This window comes from Antennarius striatus, chromosome 23, assembly GCF_040054535.1.
Source record: "Antennarius striatus isolate MH-2024 chromosome 23, ASM4005453v1, whole genome shotgun sequence".
Classification (NCBI taxonomy): Eukaryota; Metazoa; Chordata; class Actinopteri; order Lophiiformes; family Antennariidae; genus Antennarius; species Antennarius striatus.
The window spans coordinates 10,791,049-10,806,243 of record NC_090798.1 but is presented as its reverse complement, the minus strand read 5'-3'; the positions used below and the strand labels follow the sequence as shown (position 1 = coordinate 10,806,243).

Below are 15,195 nucleotides of genomic sequence, written 5' to 3'. Positions count from 1 at the left end.
TTCCAAATAGTCTTTGGAGGTAAATGCACGTAGATGTTCCTCCTTTCCTTTCTTCTTCCACCAGTGGAACGGAAAATCTCAGGAAAGAAGAATTTCGATGAAAGACCGGCAGCGTTTTTCGTGATGCACGAGGCGTTTTTTTTTTATTTATTTTTTTTATTCCTGCGCTGAAAAATCAATCAATCGGAGACTCCGACACATGTTCAAGTCATCTGGACGAATGTTGAGTTATATCTAAATTGAAAACAACGATTCCTGCCATGTGCACTCCGTTGGAAATCACTTTTACATCCTGACATTGACAATCTGAGGTAATCGTATCCACCGCGACTTAAAAATCCTCACCGTTTCCAGCTCTTTATGCTACTTTATGTCTCTCCTCATTGCCGAATCCATCAATAACGCCGTTGAAGAATGAATAGCAGGTGAGCGGCTACAGCAGTCCGAATGCCAACGGTGCTCAATACCACTTTTTTCCTTTTTTATTCCCGCTGCCAAAATCCATTTCTAATTTTTACGGCATTAAGGTGGAGCGGATCAAAGCGTTGCCCCGAAGGCTGCTGAAGTTTTATTGCCCTCCGACTTTCATTTTTGTTCGCTCATTTTCCACAAAGGATGTCCCGCATCTGGTCCCTTTTCAAACGGTGTCTTTCTTGGCAGCTGGTTTCAAAAAAAAAAAAAAAAAAAATCAAGAGTAACCATAAAGTGAGAAGTTATCAAAGTTGTTCTCTGGTGAACAGCAATAAATTGGCCGAGACGTTTTAAGTGCGCTGCTTCTGCTTTGTTGCCGGTCCATCAGTAATATTTGTGTTCGCCGTCTGTTCTTAAAAAACGCGTTACCGGATCCAAGGACGCGTTTCTTCGCCGAGGATCTTTAAGAAAAAAATTAATAATAAAAGTTGTCTCATCAAAATAAAAGTGGAACCTGAAACGTCCGTCTCAATGGACGCGCAATGAGATTTGAACCATTTGTCCAGCAGAAGTTCCATCTGGACGACCGATTCCAAGTTAATGCAGGGGCAAATTAACGCAAAGGCAAATTAATGCAGGGGTAAATAAACAGCCATTAAGACCACTTTAAAGCACAAACGAAGCATCTGGAGTTAAGGGTTGGTAGCATGAGACCTCCTCTACTCTCAGGTGGCTAACGTTAGCTGCTTGTACCCACCTTCTCTCCCAAGTCGCCCTTCGGTCCGTCTTCGCCCATATCGCCCTGTAACGACACCAGAGAGAGGTTCACGTGTAAAATCTTGTCATTTAAACATCAACAACAACATCCTTCTCCATCTGTGATTGGACGACAGGCGACGCTCCAGGACGCTTGTGGAGAGGATTTCACTGATAAATTCACGACTTTTCCAGCTGAGCGGCGTGAAGCAGATCAAACAGTTCGTATTTTATGTCGTATTTCAGCGGCGCTGTGGATGGATCCGACGTCATCCCATCGGTTCTGTGGGTCGACGCCAACCGCGTGTCTCAGAAGTCACAGGATCTGTGCTTCTTAAACAATATCTTCCAATCTTTTTTATTTTCCTTGAAGGTGCCCATCGGCTATTTAGCAAGCGGCGCCAAAAATAATAACGTACGTGCATTTGGCGTGTCTTAAAATAAAAGCTCGTAACACGCGGGAGCGGATTCCAAGCGCCGTCTTTGGCAGCGAACGCCTCATCAGACGATTTTTATGCGGAAACCAAAGGTTGCGTCCCGGTGGAGAATCTTATACGATCTCATTATCGTGCCACGCATGAACTTTTGACGTCCTGTTGGGTTTTGCATGAATGAATCAGTCCGATGCTAACGTGGCTAGCAACGTAACGTCTGAACGAGAAGAAAAGCTGATTATTTCCCTTTCAAAAGCTGTGCGTAAAAGTCTTTCCAGTAAATATCTGTGGATCCGCTGTTTAGCCACATTTTTCGCTTCCCGGTTCGTCTCCACGTGACACGCGTGACGTATTAACCTCGAATACCGGGAGCCTGGCGATGCGCCTGTGTCGCCTCATTATGAAGGCGAATAACTCGAGTTCAGGGATAAATCTGGGCTTGAAGGCCGTTTGGTGGCTGACGAAGAACGCGGCGTCATAGCCACGGTCGCCGCTCACACCTTCCAGCCGCCGCCGTCCAACAACAGCGAATAAAGGCACCGTTAGAATTAGGGAATCGGCTTCCTCGCTGGGTTTATGGTGTGGGTGAAGGTTTTGGTCTCCTCCCAACGCCCCGTTGGAGGAACTAAGTTCGGTGACTCACTGAGTCGCTGGTGGCCAAGTCTCAGAAGGGAGTCACCTTTGAAAGAGTTGTCTGGAACGAGCTAGCGCTATGCATGATGGGAAATCACAAGCATAATGTTTGAATCATCACTTTTACCTTTTCACCTTGCTCTCCCATTTCACCCTGTTGGGAAAGAAAGCAGAGTATTAAAAGATAGGAACGCTCAGGGGGAGTCGGGTTGGAGGCCCCCGGGGGTCAGATCGTATCTGGGGTTAGATTCATATTGGATTATGGGATGTCTGCCTTTTCCACAACAGGCCCAAGGAAAATCAGCTTCTTGCAGTTGCCGATAATGACGGGACAGATTTACATGCACGGGTAGGTCGTCATGTTTAACGGAAAGGTAACATGCTTTTATTTTGTAGGATGAACGAAAATGAAAAAAATAAAAAAATAAAAAGATGATGGTGTCCAAAAGTCAAAAAGTGAAAAAAACAAAACATGAAATGTGGAGGAGTCCAAAATGTAAAAAAAAAAAATCACCACTGTGGATTTACAAAATAAGAGCGCACAGGAAGTGGCTGCGCAGCAGACCTTGGATCCAGGGATGCCGTCCAGTCCTGGGACGCCGATGTCCCCCTGGGGGGTCAGGAGAATACATATTTTTTATTTTGACAGAGATGACCTTTGACCTGTACAAGTGTTCAGTATTTTTTTTTTTTTGAAGGAGATATATTATAGAAATCAAAATTTATGCCATCTCCTTTCACATCCCCTGTCCATTCTTCCTGATTTTCCCATGATGCTTTGGTTTTTGCTTGCCCACTGACATAATGGAGTCCGACTAGAAACTCCTAATCTGGGGGCTTTAACGTAGGCGTCCCCCCCCTTTCCAGCGGCGATCGATTTGGGCGCATGACTGACGGCCACGCGCCACGACAGATTCTTCTTTATAACTGCATCGCTCAGCACCGGCGTCCTATTTCACGCATGATGGCAGCCACCCTCCTCACACAAGTATAGAATTAGGCCGTCTTCTGTCTCCAGAGTCAATACGGCGTTCCCTCCAAGATGAAATTCCTCCGCTCTGGTTCCGATTACGGCCATGTGTGCCTCGAACGCTTTGAAACACAGGCAGGACGTCCAAAAAAAATAAAAAATAAAAATAAAAATCACCTTCCCGTTCATCGCCGTCACTTATCCTGTCGTCCTTCACCTCTTTCTTCATCACCTGCATCGCGTCCCAGTTCTGTGGTTTTTTTCATTTTTTGACAATGAAGCACAGAAAAGCGCTGCATCCGTGCACAGCTTGAAACTCTACTTTGCGGTTGAAGCTCGAAGATGCAGCCGTGGGGGTTTTTTTCTCCTAAATTGGATAGCGGTTTGAAATTGTCAGAATGCATGACAGAATTTTTCTAATATGAAAAGTGCAACACAAGGCCAGAGAGACAAATGAAAACCAAGTATCCTGAAGTGAGGCTTTCTGGAGGTAAAGTACTTTCAGGTGGGAATAAATGCCGGCTTTCTGATTTTATTTTTATTGCGTCTTCTTCGGCGAGGGTCTCCGGGTTAAATTCAGACAGATTGTTCAATTTAACAGAAAGAAAACGCTCCTCCGGTAAAAAAAAAAAAAAAAAAAAAAGTGCTTTTTTTTTTTTTGTTCTCGCTGCGGTCGAACGTTTGCGCTCCGTCGAGGAGAATGATGCATGTCCTCGACATCACGAGGCTGAAAGTGTAAATCTTCCCCCCGGAGCTGCCTGAATTTAAAGATTTAAAGAACCTGGCTGCGAATGGAAGCAGTTAAACTGTCAAATACTAACATTTACAAATTCATGCATTCTGGATTTTTGGGTTTTTTTTAAAAAGATTTTAAAAAAAAGCACGTGTGAAAGATTTTAGAACAAAAATCCTCGTGTAAATCCTCATGTTTTTGATGCTAAATTTGTCGTAAAATTTTTCCTGTTGTGACGCCACCCCGTTTCATTTTGGAGAAAAGCAACCGATCAGCACCGAGAGAGCGAAGCGTGACTCGTTTCTCTTCATCCGACTCACCTTGAGTCCGTCGATGCCTGGATCTCCTGGAAGCCCGATTGGACCCTGAGAAACAAAAAAAAAACCATCTTCAGGTGTCAAAAATCACACTTATAGGCTTATATATATATATTTATACGACATTTGTATGATGATTGCAACATCACAGGTTGCACATACATCAGCACTCCTGAACAGACGTTCCTATTGTTCCCATCCAACCCTTAGTGTGCTGATCTGAGCAGAACCGGGCCAGAACAAACACCGCATGTCATATTTTAAGATCCGCAAAGCTATGGAGGATATAGGCGGACAATAAGACGTGTGTGTTGAGCGTTACTCTGCAAAGTATCACAGGGAGAGAAGAGAAACTTCATATTTACTTTGACTTCAGAACCCATCGTGGACCTTTATTCTTGGGGGGGCGGGTATTATTGGGAAATAGGTGGATGGAACAAACCAAATAAAAGCAGTATATACAGTATATATGAGAAAGTTGTGAACCTGAGGTGAACTTGATACGCAGCTTTTTCCAGTCCCAAATCTGGATCAATTTTTTTTTTTTTAACTTATAGAACAAAAAAAGCCTCAAAAATTATAATTATATAACAGCAACTCCCATCTTAGTTTCCGAGTTGCGGCGATGATACGCGGGATAAACGAGACCCGACACCACATTTTAAACGTCGTCACGCCTGTCAGACGTTAAAAAAAAAAAGACGCAAGACAATAAGAAGGGAAAAGTAAACGCATCACAAACTCAACCTGGGAACTAAAGCTGGTAATATTTGATTAAAAACACGCTTAAAAAAACTCAACATTCTATCGTGTTCTCAAATCCATCGGCGAGGCGATGAATAACCGTCGACGTGGCCCTTCTGGCTGAACACGCCAGCAGTAGAATTAATTGAGAAGGAGGGCCCCCCCTCACCCCACCCCCGGGGGGGGCCTGGTGTATGAGTCATTAACGCGGCGGCGTGTCATCATTGACCCCCTTCCCCTTACGCCGGCGGCGGGCCTCGCCGACAGATGACAGCGCAGACAGGAAGTGTCTGATTGGGTTACGCTGAACAAACACCGGCAGCTACCTGATGGATACGACTTCCATCTGTTCCCCACATCAGCGTCGCCAGGGACCTGGGGGGGGGGGGGGGGCTGGAGCGCCGCACCGAGCTCCAACTCCTCCGTTCTCCACCTCCCCTCCAAGTCTGTTTACTCGCCCCTCAGGTGACCCCCATGACCCAAAACGCGCTAGCATCTTTACCATCAAAGAGTCCGAAATCCAAGAAGTCGATTTCATTTCATCGACGATAAAGGATATATTCCAAAATTATTTTCTTACCGTCGGCCCCCCTGGTCCTTCAGGCCCCTGTAAAATTGGAAGAGAAACAGAATAATGAAATAATATTGTGTCTGCCGCCAACAGCGATCGCAGCAGAGGTTGGCAAAACTGGTCGTGTGGCGAGCGAACATCCCTCAACAGACGCACAATCGAGCCCTTGTTTTTTTTGTCTCCGACAAAGACGGAAAATCCTCCTTTTTAATTCCTACATAAATCTCTAATGAGAGGATGAATCACCAAAAGACGGTTTTATCTCTTACGTTCATCTCACTTTCACTTTTATTGGTTTTAGCTAGCCTGTCTTTTTTTTTGTATTCGACTTTTACACGTAGAGCGGTTTGATACCAAAAAGCTTGGAAACGCTTCCAAGCTAATAAAACGGCGCCGCGTCCCTCACCGAGATTCGACTCCAGCGATAACTTCAGGACGTTTGAAATCGGAAGCCACGTCGGAGCCCCCGACCTCCTCCGCTAGAACCCGGGCCCTACTGAGAACGCGTGTTGGTGCCCGTTGGTTTCACCAGAACATAAATTATTAATCCCACAGCAGCTCATCAACACTTTTTCACTTGGATGTTTCGACATTGTCGTTGGCCAAAACTTGTCCCGCTGCTCCAAAACTGGGATAAATGGTTCTGTTTTGGCTCGGGGAGCTCAGCTGAGTCCAGGCCAAGGCGGATCTTTTTTGCCCCCCCCCCCCCCCACAATCTCCGTCCAAAAAAAACCCACCAAAAAAACACATTTCCAGACTTTATTCATGTCGATGCAGCACAATTGACGAAAGCGTTTAACGTCTTTCCCCCAAAAGCCTGATTCAGGTTGAGGGACTCGTGCCAGTCGTCCTATCGCGTTGGGTTAGTTCTGATGAAACATGGCGATTGAACGCTTTCTCCTTTATAAAACCTGCAGTTCTCACATTGACGGAACCGGCCCCCACAGTTCCAGCTCATTTGGAGAACATTCCATCTCTGCTTACAACTAAAAACCTCAATCAACCACTTTCATTATCCATGCCAAGCAAAAGGTTCCTCCCGCTTGCTTTTAAAAGCCTTTTGTAGGCTATTGTCAGTAAACGTCTTGATTATGTCCTCCCCCCACTACCACCACCTCCCCCAACCTCCACTTGCTAAGCGCTAATTAGCCCGGCTACATCTGAGAGCACTCAGGAGCTACCGGCTTTTTAAAGTCAAGAGCTCTTCATCCAATCCGGAGACGTTATTTCCGTATTGCGCATTAGCTTATCGTTTAGCATCCTTAAAAGGACAGCAATCTGTGAATGCGTCATGGCAACGGGACGGCCATTGACGACGAAAGCTCTGAATGTTTCCTGTGTCGGAAACGGGGAACAATGCAGCGATTGCTGGGTTTCCTACACGTTCCTGTTGGGTCCTCGTAGCAGGTCAGCAAAACGCGTTCAAAGCTTCTGCATCACTTATAAGGTCTTTAAAACGCTCCTAACCCGTCTACTCGGCTTCAGTTGGGGCTAACGGGTTAGAACAACATCATCTGCGTACGTCATTGAAACGACAACAGGATTAGAGATGCCAGATTTAGCTACGAGCTGCTTTACATCCGAGCAGCAACCTGATGATGTAATGAGGCTAAAAATAGCTCAAACGCGTCCAGGTCCAAACGACAAAACTAGAACAACGGTAATTCAATTTTGCCTCCTGACGATCCATTTGGTCACATCTTTATGCGGTTATGCTAACGAAACGACGCCTACATCGGTGTTGTATGTTCACCAAAAAGGTGAGCCAGTAATGCATTGTGGGTAGTTGCATGTTGCATAATTGGAAATAACACTCGAGTTTTTGTTTTTTTTCCCGCCACCAGTTTCCATATTTAGTCGTCTTGAAGCGAAATCAAGCCCCGAAATGAAAACTGTGTGCGAGGCTACGAGCCACTTCCACAGAGACGCCATTAATTTACAACAGAAGAGCCTCATGGCACTGATGATGTTGAATCCAGTCCTGAAAATGTTTCCTTTCTTTTTCTTCTTCTTCTTCTTCTTCTTCCCACCTCCCCTCCCCTCCCTGTTGCTCAACAAGAGTCTAATCCTCCTAACCAGCACCACATGTCCTGGAAGGCTGCTGGAAAACTCTGGAATCCACTTTTTGTGTATTTTTTAACAATAGCATTTACATTAAAAAAAAAACCACACACACACACACACACACACACACCGAGCTGTGTGTAGCGAGCATCAGCTCTAAGAAAGAATCAGAAGTTAATTAAGGGCCGACCTCAACATCTCCACCCCGGGTCGACTTGTGCCGATCTGAAGCAGCAGAACAAACATTATTCTTTGGGCTGGCGGACTGGAGTCCATCAGTCTGGATGCTCACGCACTTCTAATTCACATTGATTTGAAGAAGGCCGGTGGAGGGTGTGGACCGGTGTTGTGTTTCCGCACGGAGAATTTCTCCTCCGGAGGTTCTGCCGCTCACACGATCTCACACGGGAAAACCTTCCCCAAGGCGCGTTATCTGTAACCTCTAAAACGAACCAAACACTCCCCCCCTGGAGTCTTTTGAGCAGACAGGTCTTTTTACAACGTCCAGGACGCGCTCATCGCGCGCTGCTTCGCGCCAGATCCTGACGTGACTTCCTATTAAAAGTACATTAGTGTCACGCTGCGTGTAAATTTTATTCCAAGAACTACAGCAAGCTAAGCATTTTTAATCAAAGGCCTTTGAGCTCATTTCGAATGCTCATCGTTCATTTTTTTGGATCCGCACTCTGGCGCTAACTCGCAACAGGTGTTAGTGCAACAGGCTCTTGTTGAGCACACCTGAGGCCGACGGGAAGTTTTTATTCAAATTTTTAGAATCGCGTCAACGTGATTGTTTAAAAATGAAGGGGAAAAATGTCAAATTGAAGCCAAAAAAGATAAAAAGTTTCGCGTCACAAACAGATCGCGTGCTAAGAGACCAAGAAACGATTAGCGTTAGCTTCAAAAGCCTTCCCTCGATTATTTTCTCTCGCCCGTTTCTTTCCGATCTACCGACTTTTCCGCGGACGTGCAACCGAGGGACGAAAGCACTTGATAGCACCTCTTCTGTCAGCTCCACTTTCTCCCTTCTGCACTTGTTAAAACTGACATCGCGAAGCGATTTCGCATTCAACGTTTTCCGTCTGTGCTTCCTCTGGAATTTGGCTCGAATTGGTCGGTGTGGATTTTACGAGAACGCTTTAATCAAATGCTTTATTTGCTGAACACCAACCAGCCCGTATCCAGTTGCTGTTAACTGGAGCGGGTTGACCTTATTCTATAAGGAGTCTGGTGAGGGAAAACAAACGTTTTTATAGGGCGTCATTAAATATGTCATTAATATTCGCCGATGTAACCGTAAACCGCCTCAGTTGTGAATCTGGTTAATTAAATGGGCATTTTTTAAAAAAAACGTAGGTTGCGGCGTCCCACAACGGCTAATTTATGAGGAATGAATATAAAAGTGTCCAGAATGAGAAATTAAACGTATATTTGTACTTAATTTTAAATCAACTTAATCACGATAAAAATATTTAAAGGGAAAGTCAAAGAGTTAGAAACGACAGAAGGAACCAGACCCGCTGCAGTAACGTCCAGCTGCTAACAAACGGCTAGGCTAATTCAAGAGTCGGATGCAGGTGGTGAAGGTTTGTACTCACCACGGCTCCCGTCTCTCCAGGCTGTCCCGCTTCCCCCTATGGTAAACACGAAAAGGGAAAAATAGTTAAATATTCTACAAAATCTTTCATCGTAAATTCCAGTCGAGTTCGGGATCACCCAGCTCGTATATTAAGTCGGCTAGGAGGCGTTAACCAGGCTGTGGCACCTGAACCCCCTGCTATGTCTGCCTGACAACCTTATTCAGGGTTCTGGTTTCAGTTCAGGCCCGGTTCTGGGATGTTTGTGCAGTTTTTAAGGTAAAAGAGCAAAGAAAAATGTTGCCATGTCTTGATTTTGGGCGCCAAATCACTGTTTGGGCGTTTACCCAACTTCACCCAATTATCTTATATTGAATATAAGAGTAATAAATCAGAAACAGAAGTTTAATTTCTCAGAGAAAAGCAGCATCCATTAAAAATGCAACAAAACAGTCAAAAATGTAAAGATAAACATTGAAAATTCACTCCTGCCAAGAATATAAAGATCAATTCGAGTCCCTGAGAAGGTTTTATGCTCATATAAATAAGATTCATGCCAGCGACCGAATTACGACTCGCAAAAACAAAAACTGTAAAGATTTTAAGGAATAACCACCAACTAAACGTGAGGTCGAAGTGTTCCCTGTGGGGCAGCGTCACGTTTCGCTAAACTTTAGCTGCTAAATGCTAAAAGGCAACCCCGCTGGCACCGGGTCAGAACCGAATCGAATTCAACAACAAACAGAGATGAGATGAACTCGTGGAGTGGAAACAACGAGTCCTTGTTTTAGAGGAAAAAAAACCCAAAAGAACATTGGAAAATCTTTGTTTCGCGTTACGGTAATTTATAACACATCGACCAAATTTAGTGATTTATTATGTTCTTAAATGTGCATACGATGGATCATCTGTAATCAATACTCACTGGCTGACCCGGTACGCCTCGAGGTCCATCTTTTCCTGTGTCCCCTGGTGGCCCCCTGGGCCCAGGTGGGCCCGGTGGCCCCGGAGGCCCCGGTGGTCCTGCTTGGCCTTGATCTCCCTACGCGAGGAAGAAACAAGAGTTAAACATTCGTGTGATATCGCCGCTCTATTGCCTCATATTTGAGCGATCCCATTGGCCGTCTCCCTCCAGAACACACAGGACAGTTTGCATCTCCAGACAGAGTCTAATATGGACTTTTAATGTCCCTTGATTTATAGCTGAAACAGTAATCCCTATAAATGCACGCATTCCCAAAATGGGTTTGTTCATTAGGCACCGAAAATGAGCTAAAATAATCAGAGTAAAAATATACAGTAAATGTGTGGCCCATTATTACAGTGGATTATAAGAGACTAAGAAAATATTCTGCAATCTAACTTGCAGGGAACGCGCTTAAAGCGGTGCCAGAACAGTAATCCATTTAACCACAAGGAAACCTTGTTTTCTAAAAAGAGTTAAAAGCTCAAACAATAACGGAGGGAGTGTTTAAGTGTGTCTGACAGGTCTGTCTGAAGGCTCGCATGCAAACTGCTGGATGCCCAAGGAGGAGTGATTTGTCGGGACTCGGCGCGGCGGACAGAAGAGAAAAAGGAGGACGCAGCCACTACCTTAATGAGCCGTCGCTTTATGAGCTGCTGGTCAGCGGAAAGAAAGCCATGATTGATCTTAGGGAAGACCATCTGAGCAGGTGTGTGAGGTCAAGAGGTCGCAGGTTCAGAGGTGAAAGGAGGAGGATGAGCAGCAGCAGCAGGAGGAGGAGGAGGAGAAAGGAGGAAGGCAAATGCAAAAAAAAAGGAAAAAGATTTGGTTAGAAGAGTTGCTGTTCATGAACTCAGATCACAGATGGGGGGGTGGGGGGTGGGGATCCACACTTTTCCAGCTCCGAGGTGGTTTTACATCTGAAGTTTGGAGCCAGGGCCCATAATTACCACCTCAGGGGTGTAAGGGCGCCACGGTCGGCTCCCAGCCCCAGGAAAAATGTGAATCTCTCCGACACTGAAAAAGCACCACCATCATCATCATCATCATCATCATTCGCTGCACCTACTGCTCAGTCGGACCCCGGGAGCGGCACATACCGGAACCGGTTCAACCTTCTGCGTCGAGGTTGAGTTCTAACCTCGTCTCTTTCAATGCACGCATTATTCCACCAGTGTCCACTGGTATTAAGTGGCTTTATCCATCAACAAAACAACCCCCCAAGGCCAAATTAGTGGAGTGAAGGATTTGCGGTGAAACCGATTTGAGAAACGTTTTTGCCCGTCTGGTTCCTCATCGCATTCCTTCTGGATATCATTTATTTTAACATCAATGGACACAAGCCAGACTGTGTCTTGGATTCATCTGGAACCTGGCAAACAGCGTGCAACTGACACCTCAAGGGACGGACTGGTAGTGTCTGTTGGGTGGGTGGGGTGGGGAGGGGTCACGATTGACCGGCTGTGATTAATTAGGAGTTTTTTCCTGCGACCGGTCAATCGTCAGGCAGCTGAAAGTGATTCATTTAGTCCCAGTATGTTTGGCGGAGGGGTCGGACCGAGCAGCACCACCGCCGACAACAAACCTTGACAGTCAGGATCTGGTTGCTGTGTAAAGCAGCCATGGTAGGAAGACCAGGCAACCCCTAAAAGGGACAAAGGGTTAAACACGGGACGACACGCATGACATTCAACCACAGGGAGGAAGATGTTTACACGTTAAGCAGAATCAATTTCTCAATCTTGATCTTTTGGTCTTCTCCGGGACCGTTTTCCTGTCGAGTCTGTCCAAATAAGACTTGTCGAGACGATCCTGGACTTTGCGCTGACGTGCCTCTGAGCAACAGAAGCTGCGTCGCTCATCGAGTCTTCGAGATCGCGATGTCCGCTGGAAATTCAATCAAGCCGTCTCCGATTACCTCGTCAACGATTGCAACGACAGACGTGATCCGCTCATGAAAATGGAATAAAGGAAGGAAGCTTTGGACTCGTGTTTTGTTGAAAGGAGACGAGGGGTTGTAGTTGGACGCCGACTTTATTCCGAAGCCAGAAACATGGACACATCATCAGTTAGAAAAGCTTTCAGATGTTTCATTCCACGTCCAGAAGCACTGTTTTTAGAAGACGTACAACTGTTTATTTCATTGCGCATGACTGTCAAACAAGGTCATTGACAGTGACGAGTCTTTTAAGGACATATTGCCATAAAATGAAACTCGGTTTTAGTATTTTCAAAACTGCTTCAATGAAAACGGATCTCGTTTTAGCTTGGTCAGCAGTTCTTTAGAAGCCAACGGTTTCTTTGAGGCTTCAATTAGACTTAGCATTTGGCCTTTATCCTAGCCTCCATCTAGCTAACTAGTTACCTTAGTAAGAATTTTCCAAAGTTTAGGAAATACTAGAGTTAGCAATTTCCATTTATCCTAGCCTCAATCTAGCTAACTAGGTACATTAGACAGTAAGATTTTTCAAAAGTTTAGGTAAACACTGGACCTTTTCTTTGATTTGGGGAAAGTTCAGTCTCCAGTCACCCAGCCCGTTTTTCCTGAGCTGAATGATTCATAATCATCCTTTTGACATTAAAACTCTAGCTGTTTGAAGATGTTAAAGCTCTTATGAAGGTAACCGATACCTCAAGAGGTGGGATTTCAGACGTACTAAGATAGTTTAACTTCACCGTAAACAACCAACCTGAACGAACTCTTCTCAGACGCTGGCACACCAGTATAAACACACCCTGAAAGACACCGGCCTTCAACTTTACTCAAGTTGGAGATAAAATCTGGCCTATCCAAACACGGCTTCTGGTGCCATCCCTCTGTTTCGGAGAGATAATTCAAAAAGCATGGATCGTTAAGAAAACTGCTTTCAAGACGGGGCTGATTTAATTCATCTGTGCAGCGGAAAAAAGAGCAGCGAGTACGCTGCGCACTGTTCGGCTGGGAAGCACAGATATTTCCATGTTATTTACAACCTCAAACATCAAGAATGCAAGGAAGGAAAAACAAGTACGAGATTATGGTTGGGCGGGAACGGACGATGCAAATAGTGTGGTTCACGTGTCGGCCGTTTTTTTTTTTGGAATGTTTTTTTGATGCACATACAAAGAGGATTGTTCCACAACCGCATTGATCAATGCATGTCTGAAATGTGCAAAAAAAAACACCTTATCTGCCCATACGGTAGTAGTTCGGTTTGTCTCCGCAGGCGATAAGATAAGAACAGGCTCGACTAGGTGAGTACGCCTCGCATTCCTCGGCGCTGACGATCACGCGGTGAATGATAATCACGAATATCCTAACCATTCACAGATTGCTTTGTTTTGACTTTCCCCTCCAAAAAACGGATGTTGGCCATTCGTCGAGCAGCTCTATTATGTCGTTTGCCTACGGCGAGATGCCTGCAACTGTAGTAAACAAGGAGCCAAGATAGCGGGACAATCAGCAAAAAAAAAGTCGTCACAGGACGCTTGCCAGAAACTGCATCTCCGCAACCGCACCAGGAACGCCGAACATCCCAAGCAAACACAAGCTGTGGCATTTTCTGAATCTGCATGTGCGGAATGGATAACCTATTCCGTGCCCAGATGGCTTTAATAAATTCAAGACGCGGAATAACACACTCGTCGAAAGCCTCAGATTTGGCATCAAATCTGACGCGTCATATTTATCTCTAGTGACATTTATTTATGGGGTTCTCAGAAGAAGTCAAACCCTAGAAATTATATAATCCCAGCTGTATTATTTTGTAAGAATGCTGCAAATTGGTTAAATCCCATGATTGGAGAAGTGAAGTATCCCACAAACAAAAGGGCAAAGTCTTCATGAAATCCAAAGAATTTTTCCCAGGCATTCAAACCTTTGCTCGACACCTGTAGCGCGCACCATTCGTCAAAAAGACCACCCGTGTTTGTTGGTGATATATGTTACCAATGACTAATTATATCCCACCAGCGGTGCTTAAACGGTGGCCGCACATTTGTTTGTCAAAACTTGGTAATTTATTATTTGTTGCTTTGTTAACCCCTGTTGCTAGGACGCAGTCTTTGACCTGTAGGGCCAACAAATGGCCGACCCCGACATGTGGAGAGCAGACAGTGGACACCGGTCTGGTGTGGCGGTTCTCAAACCCTCTCAGCTTTGACCTTTTGCCTTTAAACCAGCAGACAAACACATTTCCAACATACACGGAAACGCAAACGGTCCGTCCTTTGATAAGTCGGCTCTGTTGTCAGGTCATCTATCAGTTGAGATGTTCGTATGGGTTTAATAGTCTCTCTGCACACAGGCAATACTGGGCATGAAATTAGCTTAATCTCCAGCCGGTTACATAACGTTGAGTTCGGGCGGGGTTGCTCCGTTTATTAAGAAAATATTATTTATGCTGTTCCACTAAACTGACCTAATAATCTATTTTGCAACGACAATAAGCCGTTCCGGGGGAGGTAATGCCATTCGCCGGTGAAGCATCGTGGCTTCGCGCCCATGCAGTCCATCACACATGATTGTGTGACAATTGTGCTCCACTAGGAAGTTAGTGAAATGTTAAAGTGGACAGTTTATTTATTCCAAAAAGACAAATAGAGCCTCGTTGGTCGCTGGTAGGACTCCGTCAGCTCCGCCGCTGTTTCTATTTGCTTGTTTGGAGCTGATAAAGACAAATGGCTCCACTTCCCAGGTTAAAAGGGTGAGAAAGCCAAGTGTTTGCTAAAGAGGGACGACATTTCAGCCTCTGCAGCTACGCTGATCATCCCGTACTGTGTGGATGATTAAAAAGTCCTGTGAAAGATCCACGCTCAACACAAACTTTGCGAGATCCATCGCTTTGAGATGGAACTAATCACATTTGACGGCGAAGGCCATTTGTGTTGGCATCCAAACAATAGCGAAGGAGGTGCTTTGACGGGCAGGGACCCATCCCGAAGAGTTCAACGTCTGGGTGGGCGTCTGAAACGGAGCTGGGATCAGATCCACTTGGGGGACGGCTGGCGTCCCGGCGATAAAACGATCCCACGTTGTTGCT

The 15,195-nt window shown here is 45.4% G+C and overlaps 1 protein-coding gene across 10 annotated transcripts in view; it reads right to left on the bottom strand.

Annotated features, from left to right (window-relative positions):
* Positions 1-15,195, bottom strand: part of LOC137590407 (collagen alpha-1(XXV) chain) — a 103,921-nt gene that overhangs the window by 19,675 nt on the left and 69,051 nt on the right. For 9 of the 10 annotated variants that reach the window (XM_068308011.1, XM_068308009.1, XM_068308010.1 and 6 more), the window contains 7 exons: positions 10,804-10,875; positions 10,136-10,252; positions 9,232-9,267; positions 5,579-5,605; positions 4,258-4,302; positions 2,362-2,388; positions 1,169-1,213 (listed from right to left, as the gene is read on the bottom strand). In XM_068308011.1, the coding sequence (XP_068164112.1) occupies positions 1,169-1,213; positions 2,362-2,388; positions 4,258-4,302; positions 5,579-5,605; positions 9,232-9,267; positions 10,136-10,252; positions 10,804-10,875 (369 nt within the window). Of the gene's footprint in view, positions 1-1,168; positions 1,214-2,361; positions 2,389-4,257; positions 4,303-5,578; positions 5,606-9,231; positions 9,268-10,135; positions 10,253-10,803; positions 10,876-11,759; positions 11,820-15,195 lie in introns of all 10 variants that reach the window. The other variant, XM_068308005.1, reaches the window with a different exon arrangement.